This window comes from Chrysochloris asiatica, unplaced genomic scaffold (assembly GCF_000296735.1).
Source record: "Chrysochloris asiatica unplaced genomic scaffold, ChrAsi1.0 scaffold00100, whole genome shotgun sequence".
NCBI lineage: Eukaryota > Metazoa > Chordata > Mammalia > Afrosoricida > Chrysochloridae > Chrysochloris > Chrysochloris asiatica.
In genome coordinates this window covers 986,776-1,009,553 of record NW_006408618.1, presented here as the reverse complement: position 1 = coordinate 1,009,553, position 22,778 = coordinate 986,776, and the positions used below count along the sequence as shown (strand labels likewise).

The following is a 22,778-nucleotide window of genomic DNA, read 5'->3' as shown; positions in this document are numbered from 1 at the left end:
GAACAGCTGGTAGTTTCGAACTGCTGACCTTGAGGTTAGCAGCCAGATTCGTAACCACTGTAGGAGAATACAGTTCTAAACTTGCATGAATCTCATAATACTGATTGGAATCAAAATATGTACAGCAGAAAGTAACTCACAATCATAAAAAGAGATCTTTAACATTCCTCTGATAATGTGATACTGTTTATGACTTTTATCTATCTCCCTTCCGGTACCCCTCCCTAGAATGTAATCTAAAATGTGTGATCTTTTCTGTTGTTGTTTATTTTATTTACATACGTATTTTAAGCCCATAGAGCAGTGCCTGAATGTCTGAATTCATTCAATGGGGAAAGAAAAAGTAATGACAGAGATTGGATAAGGAGCCCTGGTGGCACTGTAGGATAAGTAATGGACTGATAACCCCAGTGGTGTCCTACTCTTCTTTCAGGTAGTAAGGCTGAGCATACCTCTGGAGAGTCCTTCAGGACCTCTCAATCCTCCACTGCCCAGAAGAAGGCATGCCAACAGCACTAAGGGTGCCCTAGGACCGAGGACTCACTACTGCTTTCTCCAGAAACCTTCTTGTCCTTTTTATCTTTAGTGTTTCCCACAAGCTACAGTGATAAGTCTTTTTTAAATCCTATTTGTTTTTATTTGGTAGGGGTTCTGTATTTAATTTTCTTTCTCCTTCACTATTTAAGTGCATTGTTTTTCCCACATATTTTTGTATAATGAGTCACTCTGAACAACTGACTGGGAATGTAGGAAGATATCTTCTCTTGCTATTTTGATTTATTTTTTTACTGACCCTGGGTCAGTCATTGAATCTGATCAGGAAGTTTTGTTCACTGGTACATAAAGATAAAAGGAGGCCTGGCGGAATGGGTTAAAATTAGACTCCATTAATTAATGATTCAATCTCTTAACAAGTGACTAACAAATTCATTTTCTCCTACAATATTTCCATTTCAAAAGAATCTCCTTTCCTGGTGATGGTCCTTTTATAACTCTTTGTCTTGTTCTCATGTGTTTAGTTAACTTTACTTCTGATTTTCAGTGAACAACTATGGCACACCATAATGATCAGTCCAAAATAAAATGTTGGTGTTAATGGTAAAAAGCAGTAAAAAAAGAAAAAGAAGTAAGAGTTGGAAAAAAAAAAAGTAGAATTAGACCCAGAAGTCCTGAATCAAGCTCCAGCTCCCCCATGTACTAATTCTGTGATCTCAAAAAAGTCAGTTAAGTTCTCTGAATCTAAATTTTTGTGTTTACAAAATGACAACCATATCAACTTTAAAAAAAAAAGGAAAAATTACATGCAATTGTTACCAAAGAATCAAAGACAATGAATGTGAATAGTGCTTGGAAATACTTTAGGGGCTGAATATTATTGTTTTTTGTGTTAACTGAATAACTATATCAACTTATAATAGAATTTCGTCATCATACACGCCCACCCACACACACACACATATATGTACACATACATATATAATATGCCCATCAGTCCTGGTGGGTGCTATAGGACAAGCACTACACCACAAGGTTGATTTGAATTGCAAGGTGGCAGTTCAAACCAACCAACCACTCCTCAGAAACCCAACACAAGGTTGATATGAATTGGAACCAAATGATGGCACTTACACCCACACACAGTTATATATATTGCTGTTGTTAAGTGCCGTTGAGTTGGTTCCGACTCATAGTGATCCTGTATAGAGTTTCTGCGGAGCAGCTGGTGGGTTTGAACCTCCAACCTGTGGTTCACAATCCATTGCTTATCTTATAGCATCACACCAGGAGTCCAACACATACACACACACACATACACAATATCTATATATGTATACAATGATTTCCCTCTATGCTGAACAGACATTATTAAAATTATAATAGAATAATTTGTAGTTTTGTAAACAATAAATTTACAACAAGGAAGATTTTAAGGTAATAAAATGCAGCTTAAAAACAGAAGTAGCATTTTTCGTGTGCCTATAAGGAAAGCAGAGGATAAACTAATTTCTACTTGAAGATACTTATTATTCTGTTTTAAGTCATAACTCATGGTGGAAGCTAAATATACAAAATAAGCAGAAACTGAAGTGTTAAAAAATTTTGAGGTGGGACCAAAAGAACTATTTGCAAATATGGTCTCTGGATCATGTAGAAATCCCATGGGGAAAAAAAACCTGAGCACAGAAACTGCTTCATTTTCTTACCTTTGTTCTGTGTTAAACAGTGCAAAGATGTGCTTGCTAGACATAAAGCTCTTTTCCACATCCCGGACTTTCAGGTTATCCAGGGGAAGCATGTATTTCTTTTCTTTTTCCTAATAAAAGAAAAAAAAATGGCTTTAATAAAAGATCTTAAGGCATGCCAGTAGCAACATATCACCTGAGATGGCTAATATTTGAGTACACAATTGTGATCTCTCACACATATGCTGATACCAGCTACAAAGAGCAAAAATTATCTGAGATAGGAAACACCAGTGATTCTCAACATGTGGGTCAGAAGGAAAGGGGGAGGGAAGTGCACAGGAAGGCCTCTGTGATGGAGAAAACCCAGTCCTTTATACTTTCCCCCTCATGTGAGTCCCCTCAGATGTTCTAAAATGTTAGTTTGATATTAAGAATTTAGCCATCTGTTAATATTTAGTGAAAATGTTCTGGTCCTAATTCAATGAGAAATGCCAGATGGATTTCAATTCATATTTTATTTGCAGTCTAAGCAATTTTGATAGCCAGTACTGGCAGGGGATGGAAGCACAAGGACCCTAGTATGAAATGCCCCCCATAAACTATGATACAGCACAAAGAAGACTTTGCTAGCTTGGGTCTAGAATAAAATATGCATCCAGAAAGTATTATTCCATAGAATTGTTGAACTCCTTGGGAAGAAAATAATCTGTTAGCAGTAGATTGATAAGAGTAAAATCCATTAACAGTACATGGAACAATCCAGAACCTTTATCAAGCAGAAGTCTGTCAGAGAAGGAAAACTCAAATGTTTCCAACGAAAATGAACAATAGGAAAATGGCAAGACTACACCATGCCAAAGGTGGAGACCCCAAAACACAAGACAATCCACTGAGCTCTGACTGTCACAGGTTTCACTGTACTAACCAGAACAAGTCCTCTTTTAAAATTAACATATTTTGAGGTAGAAAACTGACACTGGAAAGATAAAGTCTGAAAACGGGACCACACTGATTTTGGTAAAACATACTGGATGCCAAAGCATTAGTAAAAACAGTTACTTCTGGAGATAGACCAGGGGTAATATTATTATTGTTGTTAAGTGCCGTAGAGTTGGTTCCAACTCGTAAACACCCTACATAGGCCATAAATCTTGGCTGGAAAAGAAAGCCTCATCTTTCTCCTGTGAAGCAGCTGTTGGACTTGAACCATCAATCTTGTGGCTCACAGTCAAGTGCTTATCCTACAGAACCACCACATTCTCTGGGACATTATTACTATAAGTATACATGACTAAAAATCAGGATAATAGCTGCAATCTTAAGGGAGGAAGCTCTTCTGGCCTTTTCTTCCACTTGCTGGGTTTGAATTGCCAACCTTTAGATTATCAGTAAAATGTAAATCATTTTTGCTACGTACTGTTGTTGTGTACTGTCAAGTCAGTTCTGACTCATAGTAATCCTGTATAGGGTTTCTGAGAAGTGGCTGGTGGGTTTGAATCATTGACCTTGGAGTCAGCAGTCCAGGGCTTATCCCATAGCATAGCACCAGGACACCTTTTGCCACCTAAGGACCTCAAATAGCTATTGTTGTTGTTATTGTGTTTAATCAAGTCAATTCCAACATATGGTGACCATAGAGGATAGAGCCAAACTGCCCCCATGGGTTTCCCAGGCTGTAATCTTTATGGGTTGGAGTCCTTATATTGTATATATTGTAGGAACTGAACTACTAATCACAAGGTTAGTGGTTCAAACTCACCAGCTGCTCCTTGGAAACCCTATACAGGGTCACTGAGTTGGAACCAATGTGACTTAACACCACTCTGTACTGCGACAGATCACTAGATCTTTTCTCTTTGGAGCTACTGAGTAGGTTCGAAAAGTCAGTAGTTCTTTCTGTAAGCAGTCAAGTACTTAACTACTGTGCCACCATGGCTCCTTCAAATACTTACTCCAAAATCTACTGCCAATGAGTCTGTTCTGACTCATAGGGACCCTGTACAACATAGAACTGCTCCACAGGGTTTCTGAGGCTATAAATCTTTATGGAAGCAGACTGCCTCACCATTCTCTTGCACATTGGCTGGTGGTTTGAACCACTGATCTTCCGGCTAATAGCTCGATGCTTAACTCACCTACACCACCAGAATGAACACAGGCCTTATTGGTAGCCCTCTGTAAAACCTCAGGCTACCCATCTGTTGTTACTTCTGAGAGAGAGCAGGACTAAACTCTAAAGGAAAGCATGAAGAATTAGCCATACTTCTAATAAGCAACTACTAATGCCTATCAAAAATGCATGCACAAACATGCTTGACATAAACCTTTTTGCTCTATGGAATAGAGAGCATTTCCTTGAGAATTTGTGACTGGGCTCAGTAGTATGGAGCAGGACTTTCTACTGCTCCCTAGACAAGTTGTGGGTGCCATGCTGTTTGCAGACCTCATAGACAAGTTTCGCAGAGTATTACTACTGGTGCTGCCACTTCTCATTGCAAAAGGAAGAAAGGAAAAGTTGGGCAGAGTCCAGTAGAAGAGTTAAAAGGTGGCACTCTACTTGACACACAAAATGAGGCTGAGTGAAACCAATGAAGAAAGCTGGTTGGAAAACAAACAGCCATCTTGGCAAGTAATGTCTTGTAAGAAAAGAAAACAATAACAATAGAAACAAAATGGGAATGAGAAAAACTTAAGACTAAACATGACAAAGCACAGCACTATTAAAAATGCCTATTTTTAGTCCTGATGTGGCGCTGTGGGTTAAGGCGTTGGAATGCAAAGCCGGTTTGAACGGCAAAGTCATCAGCTAAAGCTCACCAACTGCTCCTTAGAAACCCTATACAGGGTCACGATGGGGACGGGGCTGAACCAACTGAAAGGCACTAAGAACAACAGCAGAATATCTTTTAGGAGTTATGGTAGTGTAGTGGGTTACGAGCTGAGCTGCTAACCAAAAGGTCAGCAGTTCGAATCTACCAGCTGCTCCGTAGGAGAAACATGAAGCTTTCTACTCTGGTGAAGATTTACAGCCTCAGAAACTCTATACATACTCAGACCCAACTCCACACACATAACCACCATCACCATGTATCTTTTTAAAAAAATTATCAATATAAAAGAAGCAAATACAAGGATATTTCCAAATAGCCAAATTTAGAATTTAAGTGAATGAAGCATCATAGTTGAGCCTAGCTTGCTTAAAGCAATTGTCAGACTATTTTAGCACAGAATTCTAATAGGCAAGCGCATAGAATGAATGACAATCAAGCCAATGCATAATCAAATAAAAATGCTAGAGTCCCAGGGAACATTTTTTTCTAATTGTCCTTTTTTCAATGCCCTAAATTTAAGCAGCTGTATTCTTATTCTTATGCACTATCCTATTCAACCTTTGAAATGATGGATTTGCCTTTTAATGGGAAATCTGCATTTCATTGTAAAGATGGAACACAATGTCCTTGGCTTGTTTTCTGTAGAAGTAGGATTCCTTCTGTACTGCATTCTTTAGCATATAGTGAAGACTGAAAATCCAGCACATTTACGTCAGATATGAAACACTGGAGAAATAAACACATATGCAGACAGGGAGACATAAAGAATGTAGTTTCCATTTTCAAAGTACTAAATGTCATTTATCCACATTTTTTTAAGGACACATTGCTAAATTATTTCATAATCAAGAATTTAAGACTGACAAAGGAAGCAGAAAGAGAAGATTCCAACTGATTTGTTTAATTAAAGTAAGTCAAAAGGAGAACTGGAGACAGCAGAAACTGTAAGCAGTGAAACAGGATATCATGGGTATTTCTGAAATTCTGGCTGATTTGGGGAAACAGTGATGCTCTGCTTAAAGAACATCTTGAAACTGAAATAACTAAACAAACAAAAGGAACTGAAGAGAGAAAAGGATATACAGAATTATAATTTCCAAAATACTGGTGAGTCACATCACTGTCTTCATTAAGAAACGTGCTGCATAATCTTTGTTGTTCTTGCTGTTGCTAAGTGCCACCAAGTTGATTCTGTTAAATTGGTTCAGACTCATAGCGACCCTGTATAGGATTTCCAAGGAGCGGTTGGTTCAAACTGACCTTGGGATCTAGTATTTACCCTACACCACCACACCAGGGCTCCAGATTCTTTGTTGTTGTTGTTGTTGTTAAGTGCCGTTAAGTTGGTTCCATCTCATAGTGCATGGCAACACAGACCTTGCAGTTCAAACCGAGCTTACCATCCAGCACATTAACCCACAGCGCTACACCAGGACTCCTGTCTAGTAATATGTTTAATATGGCAGACACCAACTACCTATGTGGCTAAGCACCTGAAATATAGCTAGTTAAACTGATGTGTACTATAACTGCAAAATGTACACCAGATTTCAAAGATTTACTATGAAAAAATGTTAAATAGCTCCTTAATGGAGTGCTAGTGTGGCATGGTAGGAAAAGCACTCCAGCTCAAAGTCGGTTTGAACAGCAAGGTCGGCAGTTCAGAGTCACCAGCTGCTCCTCGGAAACCCGATACAAGATGGTTATGGGTTGGATCATATATAGGTGAAGTACACTGACTCGATGGCACGTAACAGCCACATCAGTAAGCTCATTAGTAATTTTCCTTTTGGCTATAGCGGAGGCTTCAAAAAGTTCGTGGAAAAATGGAATGAAAAGATAAGGGAATTTTTTCCATCCACTTTTTGAAGCCCTCTCACATTGAAATGATCATTTTAAAATATTGGGGCAAATAAACCATACCAAACATAATTTTACCTTTTTATTTTTTGTGACATTTATGACATATATGGTTCACATTACATTTCTGTTAAACAATGCTGTTTGCTAGGCACTTGTCATCTCTTTCTTCCCTTCCATCTATCCAAATAATATTTCCCTTCTGAACACACCTGGAGAACACACGGCTTGGACCTGGATGACATCAGGTTTGATTTGGTGTGACCTCCTCTTTCTACTACTGTCTGGACACGTACTTTTCGTTGATCTCAATCACGCAGTCTAAAACCTCACTATCATTTTTGACACACTGCCTACCTTCATCTCCTTCATCACTTCAATTCCATTTTTTCATCAGCTTTTAAAAACCTCCTACATAAATAAACTTGTACTATAAAAATTCAATATACGTCAAAACAACACCAAAAAAAATAACAAATAATAATTTTTAAAAACCTGGAGAGTTTGATCTTAAGAAGTAAGAACTGTCTAATTTTTTTGAAAAGGGTAAGGCAGAAAAGAGAATAATTTAGAAGAGGATGAAAGGAAAAAATGTAAGAAGAACCAAGTTTAATTTTAAAATATGTTGTATTTGTTAAAGGTCTTTACTGGCTTGCTCTATATTTTAAAACATCGTGCTGATATTTCTCAAGCTTACAATCAGATTGGAAACATGTTCTACAATAGACTAATGTAGACTGTCCATGCTCTTTAAAGCAATCATGCTTCCCTAGAGCAAAGATCCCAAGTTTTGACCACCCATCTCCTGACAAACAGATCAGAGTATCCTGGGTACAGTTTCTATTTACTGTGTTGCCATACTGTATACTATGAATTTCTTCAGTGTCTTTTCTACTCCTGGCATAAACTGGCATATACTTGTCCTCTCTAACTGCTGCACACCCTACTGGCAATGAGTGGAACATTTCTATGACGCAACCACACCAACAATAAGCATAGACCACATGGGTGGTACCACTGAGCCAGCTAAAGGAGAAATGGCTGAATGATGGCTTCATCAAGAACCTGGTCCTGAGACAAGTCAATAGCTCATAAATTAGAACTATTTGAAAAGATTCCTTATCTAAGGGCTATGGATGTTTTTGAAGAATACTGAAAAATCGTAAATCTTAGCGAAGAACTCAACTAGTATAATTTGCTCACGGCTCATGAGATTATAATGTTGATAAAACATTTTTTCTAACAATAACTTTATTTTTTCTTTGATTCAGGGTAGCCAGGATGTTTGCAACGTTTCTGGGTGAAGGCGAGGGTAAAGGAAAAAAAAAAAAATGCGATGCCCAATATATTAATATTAAACCTATCATTATTGACGAGTCCTGGCATGGCGCTGTAGGTTAACGCACCAGACTGCAAAGCCATTTGAACTGCAAGGTCGGTGGTTCAAGCTCACCAACTGCTTCTCAGAAACCCTATACAGTGTCTCTATGGGTCAGAACCAACTCGAAAGCACTTCACAACAAGACAACAACAACATCATGATTGACATAGAGTCATACGTATTCATCATGAGCTGCATGTTAGTTGCCGCTGTATAGACTCCAACTCATGGAGGCCCCATGTGTGCAGAGTAGAACTACTTCACAGAGTTTTCAAACTGTGCCCTTTCAGATGCTGATGGCCAGGCTTATCTTCAGAGGCACCTTTGGGTGAGTTTGACTGCCAACCTTTCAGCAAGTAGTTGAGCACTTAAATATTTGTGCCATTCAAGGATTTCTGTTGTCTGTCATAGTAAATTCAAACTTCTTCAGGCTTGGCTCCTGCTTCTCAGAAAAGTCTCTGCTTTTTCACACTTCAAACAGAACAAATGCAATTGCCTCTTCGTGTCTTTAGTTATATTATTTCCTCCACTAGAAATGCCTTTGTCTATCTGCCACTCTACTTCTCTCTGTTGCAAAATTCTTGCAAGGATTACTACATCTAGCTCAGATTTAATTTACTACCCACCCCCCAAATGTGATAGGTCTTATATTTCTGTCTTTTTTTGTACCCCATTCCACCTGCATTTTTTTTATATCAGTGGAATTCTTTTTCAAAAAGAAATTCTGGCATCAAAGTCCAAAATATAAAATAGATGGAATCACAGATCTCCTTGAGTTGAGGCTATCAGAAAATCTATCCACTAAGACTCAACTTTTGACCTTGCTATTGTCTCTCAGACACCCCCAAGAAATGTGGTTTGAATATCTCTGGACTACTAGTATGGGTCTGGATTTCCAGATCCCCTTCTGTAGTCTGGTGCACTGCTGGTTTTATTCCCTAAGGGTTCCCATAGGTGTGTCCTAATCCTGAGTCTGCCTAGAATCTGACACTTTGCTTCATTCCTTTAGGTCTCCTACATCAAATAGCTCCCTTTGTGTCCCTGTAACTTCTAACTGAACAAACATATCCCCCAAAACTATGGGTGCAATTCATCTAATCCATCCAATTCAAACTAAGTCTGCATGTACTACCTACCTGATGGGGCACTTAGATGCACTCACCTAAAACTCATCCTAGTCCCTAGAGCTCTGGAGTCATCAGAAGCCCCTGCTACGACAAGGAACTACACTCAGATGAGTTATGAGATCCTCCTTTACCACTTCCAGATCCACTCTACCAATTGCTCATACCTTAGTCATTATGTGAGCCCTTAATAGCACTTGTATACTTTATACTTTTGTCCTACTTTCTAATCACTCAAATGTTTTCTATAAGTACATGTAATGCTCTGCCTTTTTAGCTACAAGGCAAACTTTTAAGAGAAAATGCAAATCCACTATTATTACCTTTTGTCACAAAGTCAATGCTGTTAATTAATCTAAGCATCTGGTTCCACTACTCCTTTTTGTGTCCTGGCTTTCTACCAAAGCATGAACTCTGAGGGTAGGAACTTTCCTTACCGGTTTTGGTTGTACAGTAGGTATTCAGCACACGCTTGCTGAGTCCACATAAGACTGGGTCCTTTCTAGTGCAGGCATAATGCTCAGCCTAGATTAAGGAATCAGGGATGATGACTAATTTATAAAATTGCAGAAGTATCCAAAAAAGAAGGGCGACTATAAAAATATTGAGACTATGAGAATACTAGTTCCACATGCTGTTGAAAACTACAAAACTGGTGTTTACAGCTAGTAAGATGTTATAGCTATGGAAACATACAACTACCCATCTTTTTATTTGGATTTTAATTCCCTACTTTAATCAGAATGACATTTTTAGTAGTAAACAGCATCTGTGAACTAGCAGACTGCTAGTCACTATGTTTCAGTAGAGCTTTTCTTGGGCAGTGAAGAAAACTGCCTTTGTCTGACATTGATGGGCTGTGCTAGTAGGTCCAAGAAACCTCCACAGTTTATATGCCATTGGCTACCCCATCTGCCCTCACACAGATGCTTAAGTGGAGATATACCTGGCAAGTTTCAACTAGGTTAAGGAAAGGATCGTCATGCATGCCATTACCCCAGCTGAAGTACCGCCGCTCTTTTCTCTGGCTCCAACTTTCTTTCTAGAGTCCAATTCAATTTCCACCTCCTCCAGGAAGCAGTCTGGCCATGAAAGCCCACTGGAGGGCTCCCTCCTCCATTCTCATAGCATTCTTCATTCTTGGGTAGGAACTTTTCTTTTTTATGGGGGGGGGGCACTTAACATATGTTGCCTGTATTTTTAATTCCATTTAGTACCCTCAAATGGTGAACATTCCTCTGCCCCACTAAACAAATTCACTTTTATAATTTGAAAGTCAGAATGAATATTAAGTATATTGATCTCAAAAATCCCTACATTTAAAGAATATTCATATGAAAGAATTTCTGTTTAAGAACAATAATGGTAAGCATACTTATGAAAAAATTAAAAGTACTGATGGCTAAATGTGGAAGATTGAGCACATGCATACATCTCTAGTCTCCAAGCCTTATGTGACTCTTGTTGCATGCCTTTGAGTTCATTCCAACTAATAGCGATCCCCACAGGACAGAGTAGAACTGCCTTGTTGGGATTCCTGGGTTGCAATTTTTATGGGAGCAGATCATTAGGTCTTTTCTCCGACAGAGCTACTGGTAGGTTCCAACCATAAACCTTTTGGTTAGCAGTTGAGTGCTTAACCATTAAATATTTATCAACAAGGACAAAGAAGATGTCAGAGGAGAAAGGAGTGGCCAAGAAATTTCCACAAAGCTTTGGAGCACAGTAAGCAGGAACAAGAGGATTAACTAACTTAGCAGAAAGGAATGCGTTGTTGTTCAAATATCTGCAGAAGGAAGAAATAAAGAAAGATCCACCTTGTATATGATGTGTGCTTGGAAGCACCTGGTACCACACATAAACAGGTATAGACTGGAAAGAACAGGGTTAGATTGAAATCTGTATTCAGAACAGTTGATGACAGAAATACTTCTACGCAGCAAGAGATTTTCCAGAGAAGCTATACCAAAGAAGTTTGGGACTCAGTTAGCAAAGATGGGATAAAAACAAGAGAATTTAATGAAAATAGAAAAAATATTGGCCCTCCACCCCCTTTCCTGTCCAGTTCTCAGAATGCCCAAAGCCAGATGAATTTCCGTGTTCCCACTGGGCTGTCCTGGTGTAGTGCTGTAGGATAAAGCACTAGACCGCAAGGTTGTTTGAACCACAAGGGTGGAGGTTCAATCTCACCAGCTGCTCCTTGAAAACCCTATCCAGGGTCATCATGAGAACCGACTTGATAGCACTGAGCAACAACAACCAGGCAGTATATTGGAGTGCCTTCTTGAGGGAGGGTAGGTGGCCACGTTTCCAGAGAAAATATCTCACATACTAGCATTTCAATGAAAATGTCAGCTTGCTGCCTGAGCGCCTCATAGAGAGGTGTGTCATTTGGCAAGTTTTACCCACACATAAGTACAGTTTCCAATTAGCTGAACAGCACAGGATTTCAGTAGAGCATATGTGTCCAGACTAAATGGCTGGATTATGTTCTAAGGATAGGACATTTCAACATCCAGAGCATCCTTCTTTAAATGTGTGAGTTCAATTCAAAACTTTCTTTCCCCTCCCAATGTTGCTCTTGTAGCTAGGGCTCCAGATGAGATTTCATTCCAGCCAGTTATATGTATTCATGCTAGACTTTAATTCAGAACTGGGTCCCGTGGGAGAGAGGCAGGCTGCGTGGCACCTGTTGTGTTGGCCCGGACTGTGACAGAGGTCGTGTGCTCTGGATACAGCAGCTCTGATGGTGACGTCCTGACCACGCAGCCTCCAGATTGGTGGAACCCGTAGCTCCCTTGCAAGCCTACGCTTGAAACTCAGTTTTGGGAGCTGTTCCTGGAAACTCAGTCTAGTTCTATAATTCTACACCCCCATTGGTTCTTTTTACAATTTATACTCCTTAACAACGTCTTTTCTAACTTAAACTACCTAAACTTTGTTGCTGGCAATTAAGAACTCTGAAGATCCAGTAGCAATACACAGTTAACATGTATTATTTATGCCTACGCAAAATGAATTAACCAACAAACGGAACGAAAATAATGAGAAGGTTCATGCACTGCTAAGAATGCAACGAATATCACTGAGTAATCTGTGTAGAAATTGTTGAATGGGAGCCTAAAATGGTGTGTAAAGATTCACTGAAAACACAATAAAAATTAATTTAAAAAACGAATTAGCTACTCAAGCAGAATAATAGAAGCCAGTGATACTGAAGTGGCACTGTAGGAAAAACACTGGACTGCAAGTTGGTTTGAACCACAAGGTCAGTAGTTCAAACTCACCAGCTGCTCCTCGGAAATCCTATACAGGGTCATTACGAATTGGAACTGACTCGGTGGCATTTAACAACATATATATGTAGTGCTTATGTTATATGTGTATGCAATTTTCCAGTTTCCAAGACAATTCACTCAAGGAGAGTCTTTAACCAGGAAAAAAAAATAGATACCTGAGAAACGTTAAATCGAAATTGCACCATGTGTGGGAGGGGTAACATCTGAACAGTTTTATGAGTAAATGAAATAAAGCAGCAGATGTGATTAAAACAGAAAGAATTGCTTGTAGTGTGAATGCTCACAAACTACCTTTGTGATTGTAGTGCGTCTCACAGATTAAATTTTCTCTACTCATTAGCTAGGCAAATACAACTAGTTTGCATTTTACATTTTTCCAGTTACTAAGAAGGAAAAAAAGTATTCAGTGTGGCAAAGCACACTGCAAGTATTTTGAATTAACATAGTTCATAGGTTTAATGCTAATAGTTTCACATTTCTTTCTGTGTTACAGGGTACAACTTATTTTTTTTCAAAGAGGAATATTCAAGTCTGAAACAGTGACTGGATTACTTGAAACAGTATACAATAAGGATTTTTGCTAGTAAAATGCAAACAGAGAAATATCCATCAAGTATGGCTTCTTCAAGACTGAACATTACAAAGTAAATTTTAGAGACACCATAAACTCCGGAATCATGCTTATTTTTTAATAGCTTTTAAGCACATACAAAATTCTACATGTATCGCTCTTTGGCTACATCTTAATTAAATAAAGTGTTATTTTGGCTAAATATACCATGCATTTGTAAAAGTTCAACTTAATAAATAAAAATACAGCATGATTTTTACGTATTTGAGAAACAGGGGTCAGGAAGGCATACATAAATAAAATTCTCTGACAATTCCCAGAAGTCAGCAGATGAATGGTTTAAAACTTCCCCCATCATTTGTCACCAAGTTGCAAACAAAAATCAAAGTGGAGTTTGCCCTTTTCTCCCCTATCATTTCAGCAAAGAAGCCTCAAAAGGAGACAGCACAAAGAAGAAAACCACAGGGTCTATGTATTTAACCAAATCATTGAGCTTTTCTAAAAGTCTTTGCACAGAGCTCAATTTTCCTTCTGCTGATACTGATATAACGCAATGAGGTTCCTAGAGGGAGTCTACTAAGGAAAGCACACTGAGGAGCCCCGCTTTCCAAACTTGTGCCACAGCCCTTCTCCCTCTGTTCCTGTGAACAGACTCTGAGACCAACAGGGGAAGGGAAGCCCCTTCCATGTGGCTTCTGAGACTGAGCCCTGGACTCAGATGACATTTGGCTGGATCACTGCATACACACAGCTGGTGGTCTATGCATAGCTTTTGGCTCAAATACATCTCTGTGCACAAGGGCTTTGGAAGATAAAACAATAACTAGATGTGTTCTCCTCCATCAATTCTAATCACAACTCCTAGACTGCCCACTGCTTTTGGCGGGAAGGGGGAAGAAAAAGCAAAGTTCCAACAGGGCAGAAGAAAGGCAGCGGTGGAAGAGAGAAGGGAAAAAGGAAGAGGGGTTAAAGTGAGAAAGTAAATGAACTGGTCACAGCTGGGGAGGAATGCAAGTTGTCCAAGCCAAAATTCTGCTTTCACAGAATGCGCAGGTGCTCCAACCCCAGCCCCTCAGAGATAAAGGCTATTTGGAGAAGAATCCCAATAGGTTTCCTGCAGTATGAGGAAAGGACATATGGTTTAGAGTAAGGCCTAGGGGCTCATATATGAGCTCAGACACTATGTGATCCCCAACAAGTGACTAGATTTCTTCTCTCTCAATGTAGGTGATAATTCATATCTCATAGGGGGGACAAGGAGGCAATGAGATCATGCAGAGGGCTGTGTAGTCAGGGACTACTTTTTCATGGGAAAAATCTTTTTCAGCCATCATTTTCCCATATGTTTTCTCTTCAAAAGATTTATAACCATAAGCTTTTTATGCTTTTAAAGAAAAATAAAGGGAAAATAGAAAGCCAATTATATGTTCAGCCCATAAACATACAGTGAACATAAATAATAGCAAGTCAAGAGGGTGAAAACAGAAATGTTACCAGCAACTGTAAAGCATGCTTTCTTATTCCAGGAAGGTTTATAAGAAATTCAGGACTGTTGGATTGTGCCCACAGCCACAGGCTGAAGAGTGGTGTTCAGTCTTCCCCCTCCCTCCCACAGTGGACTGCCAACAATAGATCAAGAAAATACTTGGGGGAAATTCAAGTTCTGAAATAAATATAAAAGTACTGTTAATTAAAGAATTATTGACCTCTTATTTCAGATCTGGTATTTAAAAAAAAAAAAAAAAAAACAGAAAAAAAGCACAAATGACTAAAAGTCTCAAGACTGGCTAGATATAAGTGTGGCTTTCATTTGATCAGCTTCTTTTCTCTGCTGGCTCCACAGCATGATGCCTCAGGTCTGTTGCTGGTATTGCTGTCTCATTTCTAAGTTCTCTGCTTGTTGTTGCTGTTGAGTGCTGCCGAGTCAGTTCCAACCTATAGCAACCCTGTATAGGGTTTCCGAGGAGCAGCTGGTGAGCTTGAACTGCCAACCTTGTGGTTCAAACTGACTTTGCAGTCCAGTGCATTAACTCACAGTACCACATCAAAGTTTCCTGTCACTTCAGCTGGGTTTTAAGTAACAAGATTAGGGGCTGTGTACTTCATCTCTGTAGTTCTAACACTTTTGTTATTAAGTGACGTTGAGTAGTTTCCACTCATAGTGACCCTGAAAGGGTTTCCAAGGAGGGGCAGGCGAGCTTCAACTGCCAATCTCCCAGTTCAAACTGATCTTGCAGTCTAGTGCATTAACCCGCAGCACCATACCAGGACTAGAAGTCAATTTTAAAAGGTTGCCATCTATTCAATTTAAACTCATGGCAACTGCATGTGTGTCAGAGCAGGTCAGTGCTCCACAGGACTTTCAATGGTTGTGATCTTTCTGAAATAGCTGACCAGGTCTTTCTTCTAAGGTGTGTTTGGGTGAACTCAAACCTCCAATCATTTAAGGTAGCAGTCAAACACATGAACTGTTTGTGCTACTCAGGGACTCCTGAGTGTCCTTAAATTATCCCAAGAGGTAGTCACCTACTATTCCATGATTGTTAAATTGTTAAGTGCTGTCCAGTCGGTTCCGACCCATAGCGACCCTGTACAGGGTTTCCGAGGGTGTAAATCCTTACGGGAGTAGAAAGCCTCATCTTTCTCCCGCGGAGCGGCTGGTAGTTTCGAACCGCTGACCTTAAGGTTCGCAGCCCAATTCGTAACCACTAAGCTACCAGAGCTCTTTTACTATTCCATGATAAGCCTCAAATATTCTGCTTCTTCAAGTCTTAAACCAGTAAGTTTAGGGTAGTGTTTCTATAACTGATGTCCCCAGAGTCTGGGTTCACATGGGAAAAAAAAAAAGTGCTGGTATTTAATAAAATTAATATAAGGAATTATCTGATTTGTCTGGGAGACCACTGTATAAGTGAACACTGCCACTCAATTATAGTGCCTATGCTTGTGTTGGCACCAAGTGGTAGTACTCTATTTGCAGTATACTAATGAGAAAAGAGGAGAGACTAACTTAATACCTGGGTAGATGACAGTTTCATTTCAATAGGATAAATGTGATGGGGGAATCATGGGCCATACAGCACAGGGAAGCTCAGACATGCCATTCTCAAAAGAACCTATGACTGGGAGGAAGCCTGAACATATTAGTGTTGACTAGTGTTTATCATAAAAGAACATCATCTCTCACATTAATAATACCGATCAACAGTATCAATAGCAGTTTTTTTAGTGATATGGTTCTGTGAGGTTGTTTTTTTTAAAAAAAACTTTTTCTTATGAATTGAGTGAAGGTTTACAGACAAGATCATCAGTTTTGCATTCAACAAATCATATACTCTGTTTCATCTGAATGATTAAATACCTTCAATGCAAAAACAGTTGTCCCACTTCCTCCCTGTGGTTACCCATCTCTTTCAAACTCATATATTTGTGGGATATATAAACTATATATATATCCCACTCTTCCTCCCTTACCCTTTTAGCACACATCTCCAGCCACATATCTATGCATAGGACACGGCTGTTTCAAAGCTCTGTGTGTGTCACTATTTACCTCTATTTCTTTTAGCACTTGCATTCCTTCCTGTGTCTTCACCTATCTTTATCATTCTTCTGCCAACCTCCCTCATCTTGTGTATTGCTTTCCCACTTCTTGTATGTTGCCCTCCCTGTCATCAAGTAAACGTGTGTGTAACCTCTAGCCAATGAATTAGTCACCCTTCCCTCCACCCTTGGTAACCATCAAAGAATGTTTCTTTCAGCATGAAAACTTTTCTTAAGTTTTTACAATAGTGATCTCATATAATATTTGTCCTTTTGTGATTGACTTACTTCGCTCAGCATAATGTACTTCAGGTTCCTCCATGTTAAGAGGTGTTTCACAGATTTTTAGTTATTCTTTATCATTGTATAGTATTTCATTGTATGTATGTACCAAAGATTGTTTATCTTCTCTTCCATTGATAGAAACATAGGCTGTCTCCATCTATTTGCTATTGTGAATGGTGCTGCGATGAACATCAGTGTTGTACCTGTATTTGACATGTGATTTTGGTTTGCTATTTTCTATGTAGAACAAAAGCCAGGAGGTATTTATATGCTTATAGATAACTATGGATTGTAAACAAGTTGTCGGTTTGTACATATTTAACTAACATTATAAATAAAAATGATTTTTTCTACACTCAGAATCCAAGAGTCATCTCTCTTTAAAGGGAGTTTGCATAGTACCTCTTCAGTGGCAGCAAACATTGGTTTAAGGGGAATATTATCTGCAATCCTCTTAACAAGTTTGATATATTCAAAATGTTGTTCCTGTTGTTACTAGATGCCTTTAAGTTTGCTCTCATTTCAAGTGACCCCATGCATAACAGAACAAAACTAGGTTCAAATAAATGACCTTGACTTATAGAGAATTGAAGCAGATCTTTGAAATCGTTTCAATCTTTAATTGTGCTCAACAAGCCAGGAATAAGGCTCAGGTCTGACCTGCAGAGCCTGGGAGGCCCAGTCACGGCAGGGGCTGCACTGGGCGTCCTTGGAGGGGATTATTTTCCTGCTTTGTGTTTCAGTTTCACCATATGAAAGCAAGGATAATAATACCCAGGTTCAATTCTTTAAATTGAAAAATGAAAACAAACAAACCTAGCTTTATGGGAACAAAGAGGCAATAGATGAAAAAGCATTTTTGTCCCCCCTGAAAAAAAAAGGTATTATTTAAAAGAGGAGCTCTTGACAATATCTCAACAACATGTGTATAATTCATACTGACATGCGTAATTTAACCTATGTTTAATTTTTGCTGTAAATGATCTGCTTCCTTTTAAAACTGGGTTGGTAAAATGCTGAGTAGTATGACTGAAACATCCAGAGCTGGGAATGAATTAGACACACCTGGGGAAAGACAAAAGGAGCACTAGTGGCCCAGTGATTAAGCATTGGACTGCTAAACGAAAGGTTGGTGGTTCAAACTCAGCAGTCCCACAGGAAAGGGGAGTGGCAATCCTATACAGATTTACAGCCTTGGAAAGCCTATGGGACAGTACTACTTCTTCCTATATGGTTGCTATGAGTCAGAAGAGACTTGACAGCAGTGGGTTTTGTTTTAGGTTGTTTCCCTCAATAGAAGCAAAGAGAATGAGTACAGGCCACGAAAGTAAACATAAGGGAGAATTCTGAAGGAAATGGCAGACAAAACGTATCATACCCAGAGATCACCGAGCAGCTGGTGGAGAGGGTCTTTCTCCTGCTAAGAGCCAGGAAATAGTGACAGTAAGGATTCAATGAAACCTCTAAGTGATACACAATGAAGTTTAGCACAAGCAGCAGCAGACCAATGAACACCAGAGCAGCCCAATTAACACCATAATTACAAATATTGAGCTTGATCCCACTTTACATGACAGTGTGCAAACTCCTCATTTTTCCCTCTCGCTCCTCACCTTCCTCCTCCTCCTTTGCCTTTCCTCATTTGCTCTAAGCTTGAATGTTTACTGGATCATTTAAAACTAAACTTAATTCATCTTTGTTTTACTACTCAGAATAACTACACTTGACTATAAGAACATCAATGATTATACAAATGGATCCATTTCAGATTCCCTTCTTATTTTAAACCACATGTATTAAAAAGTAGCACGCATTTGAAACAAACTAAAGTGAACAGAACTCTACAGCCTTTCTAGAACTGCTTCCCATTCTCTTCTCCCCCACCCCCAAATAAATCTCAGACCTTTGAAAGTAACAAAAATGTTACAATACATCATTTTTCTTGCGACTCATCTATTAAGTCTTCCCTGGACGTGTGAATTGACAAAGGTAAGTTAAAAGATCCTTTTGCCTACTTCGTGGAGTATGGATTCGAAGGGGCCTAGAATAGGGGCAGGAAACCTATAGGAGACAGAGGGAAAGAAAGAAGGGTCACTTCCACTGGGGGCTCATAGGTCAGCAATGAGTAGGTTGAGCTTCGTTTGGAAAGTTAAGTTTAAGATGTCCTATAGACATTCATTAAGACTCTTTGGTAGCTTAGTGGTTATGAGTTGGTCAGCAGTTCAAAACTACTAGCTGTTCGACAGGAGAAACACAAGCTTTCTGCTCCTGTAAAGATTTACAACCTTGGAAACCCTATGCAGGGTGACTATGAGTCAGAACTGATTCCACAGCACATAACTACCACCACCACCAGAGACATTCATGTATGAGGAAGCTGGGGAAAGTTGGTGAAAAAATGGAGTTAAAAAACTAAAATTTTCCATGAACTGTTTGAAGCTCCCTTGTATACATGTTTGTCAAGAAGGCAGTTGGAAATCCAACTCTGGAGTTGAGAGCTGGAGATACAATTGTGGTACTCACATAATAAGACAAATAGATATTTAAAGCCAAAGTAGTAGGTCAGCTAGGGTGAGTGGGAATACAGGGAGGAGCAGCAAAACCAGGCTAGCCTTAAGCACTGCAACATCCAGAGGCAGAAGAAAGGAGGAAGAGCAAGTCAAAGTAGGCTAAGGAAGTAGAGCTAGTGAGGAAAACCGTGACAATATAGTACTTTGAAAGCCAAGAAGAGAACGTATTTGAAGATGGAGATTTGAGAAGTCAGTTATAACTCCTCTTTCCAAAACATACAGATAGATGTGGATAGAAAAGCATTTGTCAAGTGACAGGAAGTTGTTAACCGAAAGAAGCACTGTTTCGTGGGATGGTGAAGACAGAACTCTGTTTGGAGGGAGCTAGTGGTTATGAATCGGGCTGCTAATCTCAAGGTCAGCAGTTCGAAACTACCAGCAGTTCCACAGTAGAAAGATGAGGCTTTCTGCTCCTGTAAAGATTTGTAGCCTCAGAAACCCTGCACAGGGTCGCTAAAAGTAGGAACGGACTCCACGGCACATCACCACCACCACCAGAGAGAGAATAAAAGGGAAAAAGGTAGAGAAACAGAACATCCAATGCTTAAGCTGTAGGAAAAAAACCAAATTGCATTTATGAGAACACTAACATAGAATATTTTGACTTGGTTAAAATACTGTTAGATTATTTATTTTTAAAATGACATGTCGTTTGTTGTTTCAACTCATAGCAACCCTGTATAGGATTTTCTGAGGAGCGACTGGTGGGTTTGAACCACCGACCCTGCTGTTCAAACCAACGTTGTGACCCAGTGCTTATCTTACAGTGCCAATCCAGGGCATGTAACAGGAATAAAGTGGTTAAACAAAGATTTCTTTCCATGGGTCAAAGAGCAATAGGAATTCTGTGTAAAACAATCAATTCCCTGAAACAACATGCTAACTTTTGTGAATTCATCTGTATTGGGGAATGGAGTTCACAGCTTTAGTCAAATTCTCAAAAATCAACTGTGTTAAACAGTAATACCACAAAGGTGCATCACTGTATTATAAGCACTGGACCACAAGGTTGGTTTGAACTGCAAGGTTGGCAGTTCAAATCCACCAGCAGTTCCTCAGAAACCCTACACAGTGTTGCTATGAGTCGGAACCAACCTGACGGAACTTAACAACAACATCATCTACTGTGATGAGGCACAAAGAGCTATCATTTAAAGGGATTTCACAGGTGTACTGTTATATCCAAGGAACTCTGGTAGTATAGTGGTTACGAATCAGGCTGCGAACCTCAGGGTCAGCAGTTTGAAACTACCAGGTGTTCTGCAGGAGAAAGATGAGGCTTTCTGCCATCATAAAGATTTACAGCCTTGGAAACCCTGTACAGTATCACTATGAGTCAGAACCAACTCCACGGCACATAACAACAACAACAACTGTTATATCCATAACTTAACCCAAAGAGGAAAACCCATCTTTTAGCTTGTATTCCAAACAGAAGTTTGGTTTTCACAAAATTAAACAATCCAGACTAACTGTTGCATGGGATAGAGCACAGCATCCACAGAGTTCTCAGAACAAAGGCCAAGCAGGAGCCACCACAACATCGCAGTTACCACCAGGGTTACAGGTTAAGGGCGAAGTCAGTTTAACTCTTGTAGTGAAGGAGTAAAAAATAGTAACAAATTCCTCAGTAACAGTAGGAAGAGAATTCTGAACAAGTGCAGTGGAAAAGGATGAGATTTCTGAACACAGAAATACTGAGTATATGTAAGAAGACAAAATCCTAGCAAAGTATAGGAGAACAGAACATCCAGTATAGGAGAACGGAACACCCAGTAGAGGAGAACAGAACACCCAGTATAGGAGAACAGAACATCCAGTAGAGGAGAACAGAACACCCAGTAGAGGAGAACAGAACACCCAGTAGAGGAGAACAGAACACCCAGTAGAGGAGAACAGAACACCCAGTAGAGGAGAACGGAACACCCAGTATAGGAGAACAGAACATCCAGTATAGGAGAACAGAACACCCAGTATAGGAGAACAGAACACCCAGTATAGGAGAACAGAACACCCAGTATAGCAAAACAGAACACCCAGTATAGGAGAACAGAACACCCAGTATAGGAGACCAGAACACCCAGTGTAGCAAAACAGAACACCCAGTATAGCAGAACAGAACACCCAGCCAGTATAGGAGAACGGAATGTCCAGTATAGGAGAACAGAACACCCAGTGTAGGAGAACAGAACATCCAGTATAGGAGAACAGAACACCCAGTATAGCAGAACCGAACACCCAGTATAGGAGAACAGAACACCCAGTGTAGGAGAACAGAACATCCAGTATAGGAGAACAGAACACCCAGTATAGCAGAACAGAACATTCAGTATAGCAGAAAAGAACACCCAGTATAGGAGACCAGAACACCCAGTGTAGGAGAACAGAACACCCAGTATAGGAGAACAGAACACCCAGTATAGCAGAACAGAACACCCAGTATAGGATAACAGAATGCCCAGTATAGGAGAACAGAACACCCAGTGTAGCAGAACAGAACATCCAATATAGCAGAACAGAACACCCAGTATAGGAGAACAGAACACCCAGTACATAGGAGAACAGAACACCCAGCATAGGAGAACAGAACACCCAGTATAGGAGAACGGAACACCCAGTATAGGAGAACGGAACACCCAGTATAGGAGAACGGAACGCCCAGTATAGGAGAACGGAACGCCCAGTATAGGAGAACGGAACGCCCAGTAGAGGAGAACGGAACGCCCAGTAGAGGAGAACGGAACGCCCAGTAGAGGAGAACGGAACGCCCAGTAGAGGAGAACGGAACATCCAGTATAGGAGAACAGAACGCCCAGTATAGGAGAACGGAACGCCCAGTATAGGAGAACGGAACGCCCAGTAGAGGAGAACGGAACGCCCAGTATAGCAGAACAGAACACCCAGTAGAGGAGAACGGAACATCCAGTAGAGGAGAACAGAACACCCAGTAGAGGAGAACAGAACACCCAGTAGAGGAGAACGGAACACCCAGTAGAGGAGAACGGAACACCCAGTAGAGGAGAACGGAACACCCAGTAGAGGAGAACGGAACACCCAGTAGAGGAGACCGGAACACCCAGTATAGGAGACCGGAACATCCAGTAGAGGAGAACAGAACACCCAGTAGA

The 22,778-nt window shown here is 39.9% G+C and overlaps 1 protein-coding gene across 4 annotated transcripts in view; it reads right to left on the bottom strand.

Moving 5' to 3' along the window:
- Positions 1-22,778, bottom strand: part of DNM3 (dynamin 3) — a 1,007,215-nt gene that overhangs the window by 231,200 nt on the left and 753,237 nt on the right. For all 4 annotated transcript variants that reach the window (XM_006867044.1, XM_006867045.1, XM_006867047.1 and 1 more), the window contains one exon: positions 2,205-2,314. In XM_006867044.1, the coding sequence (XP_006867106.1) occupies positions 2,205-2,314 (110 nt within the window). The remainder of the gene's footprint in view (positions 1-2,204; positions 2,315-22,778) is intronic.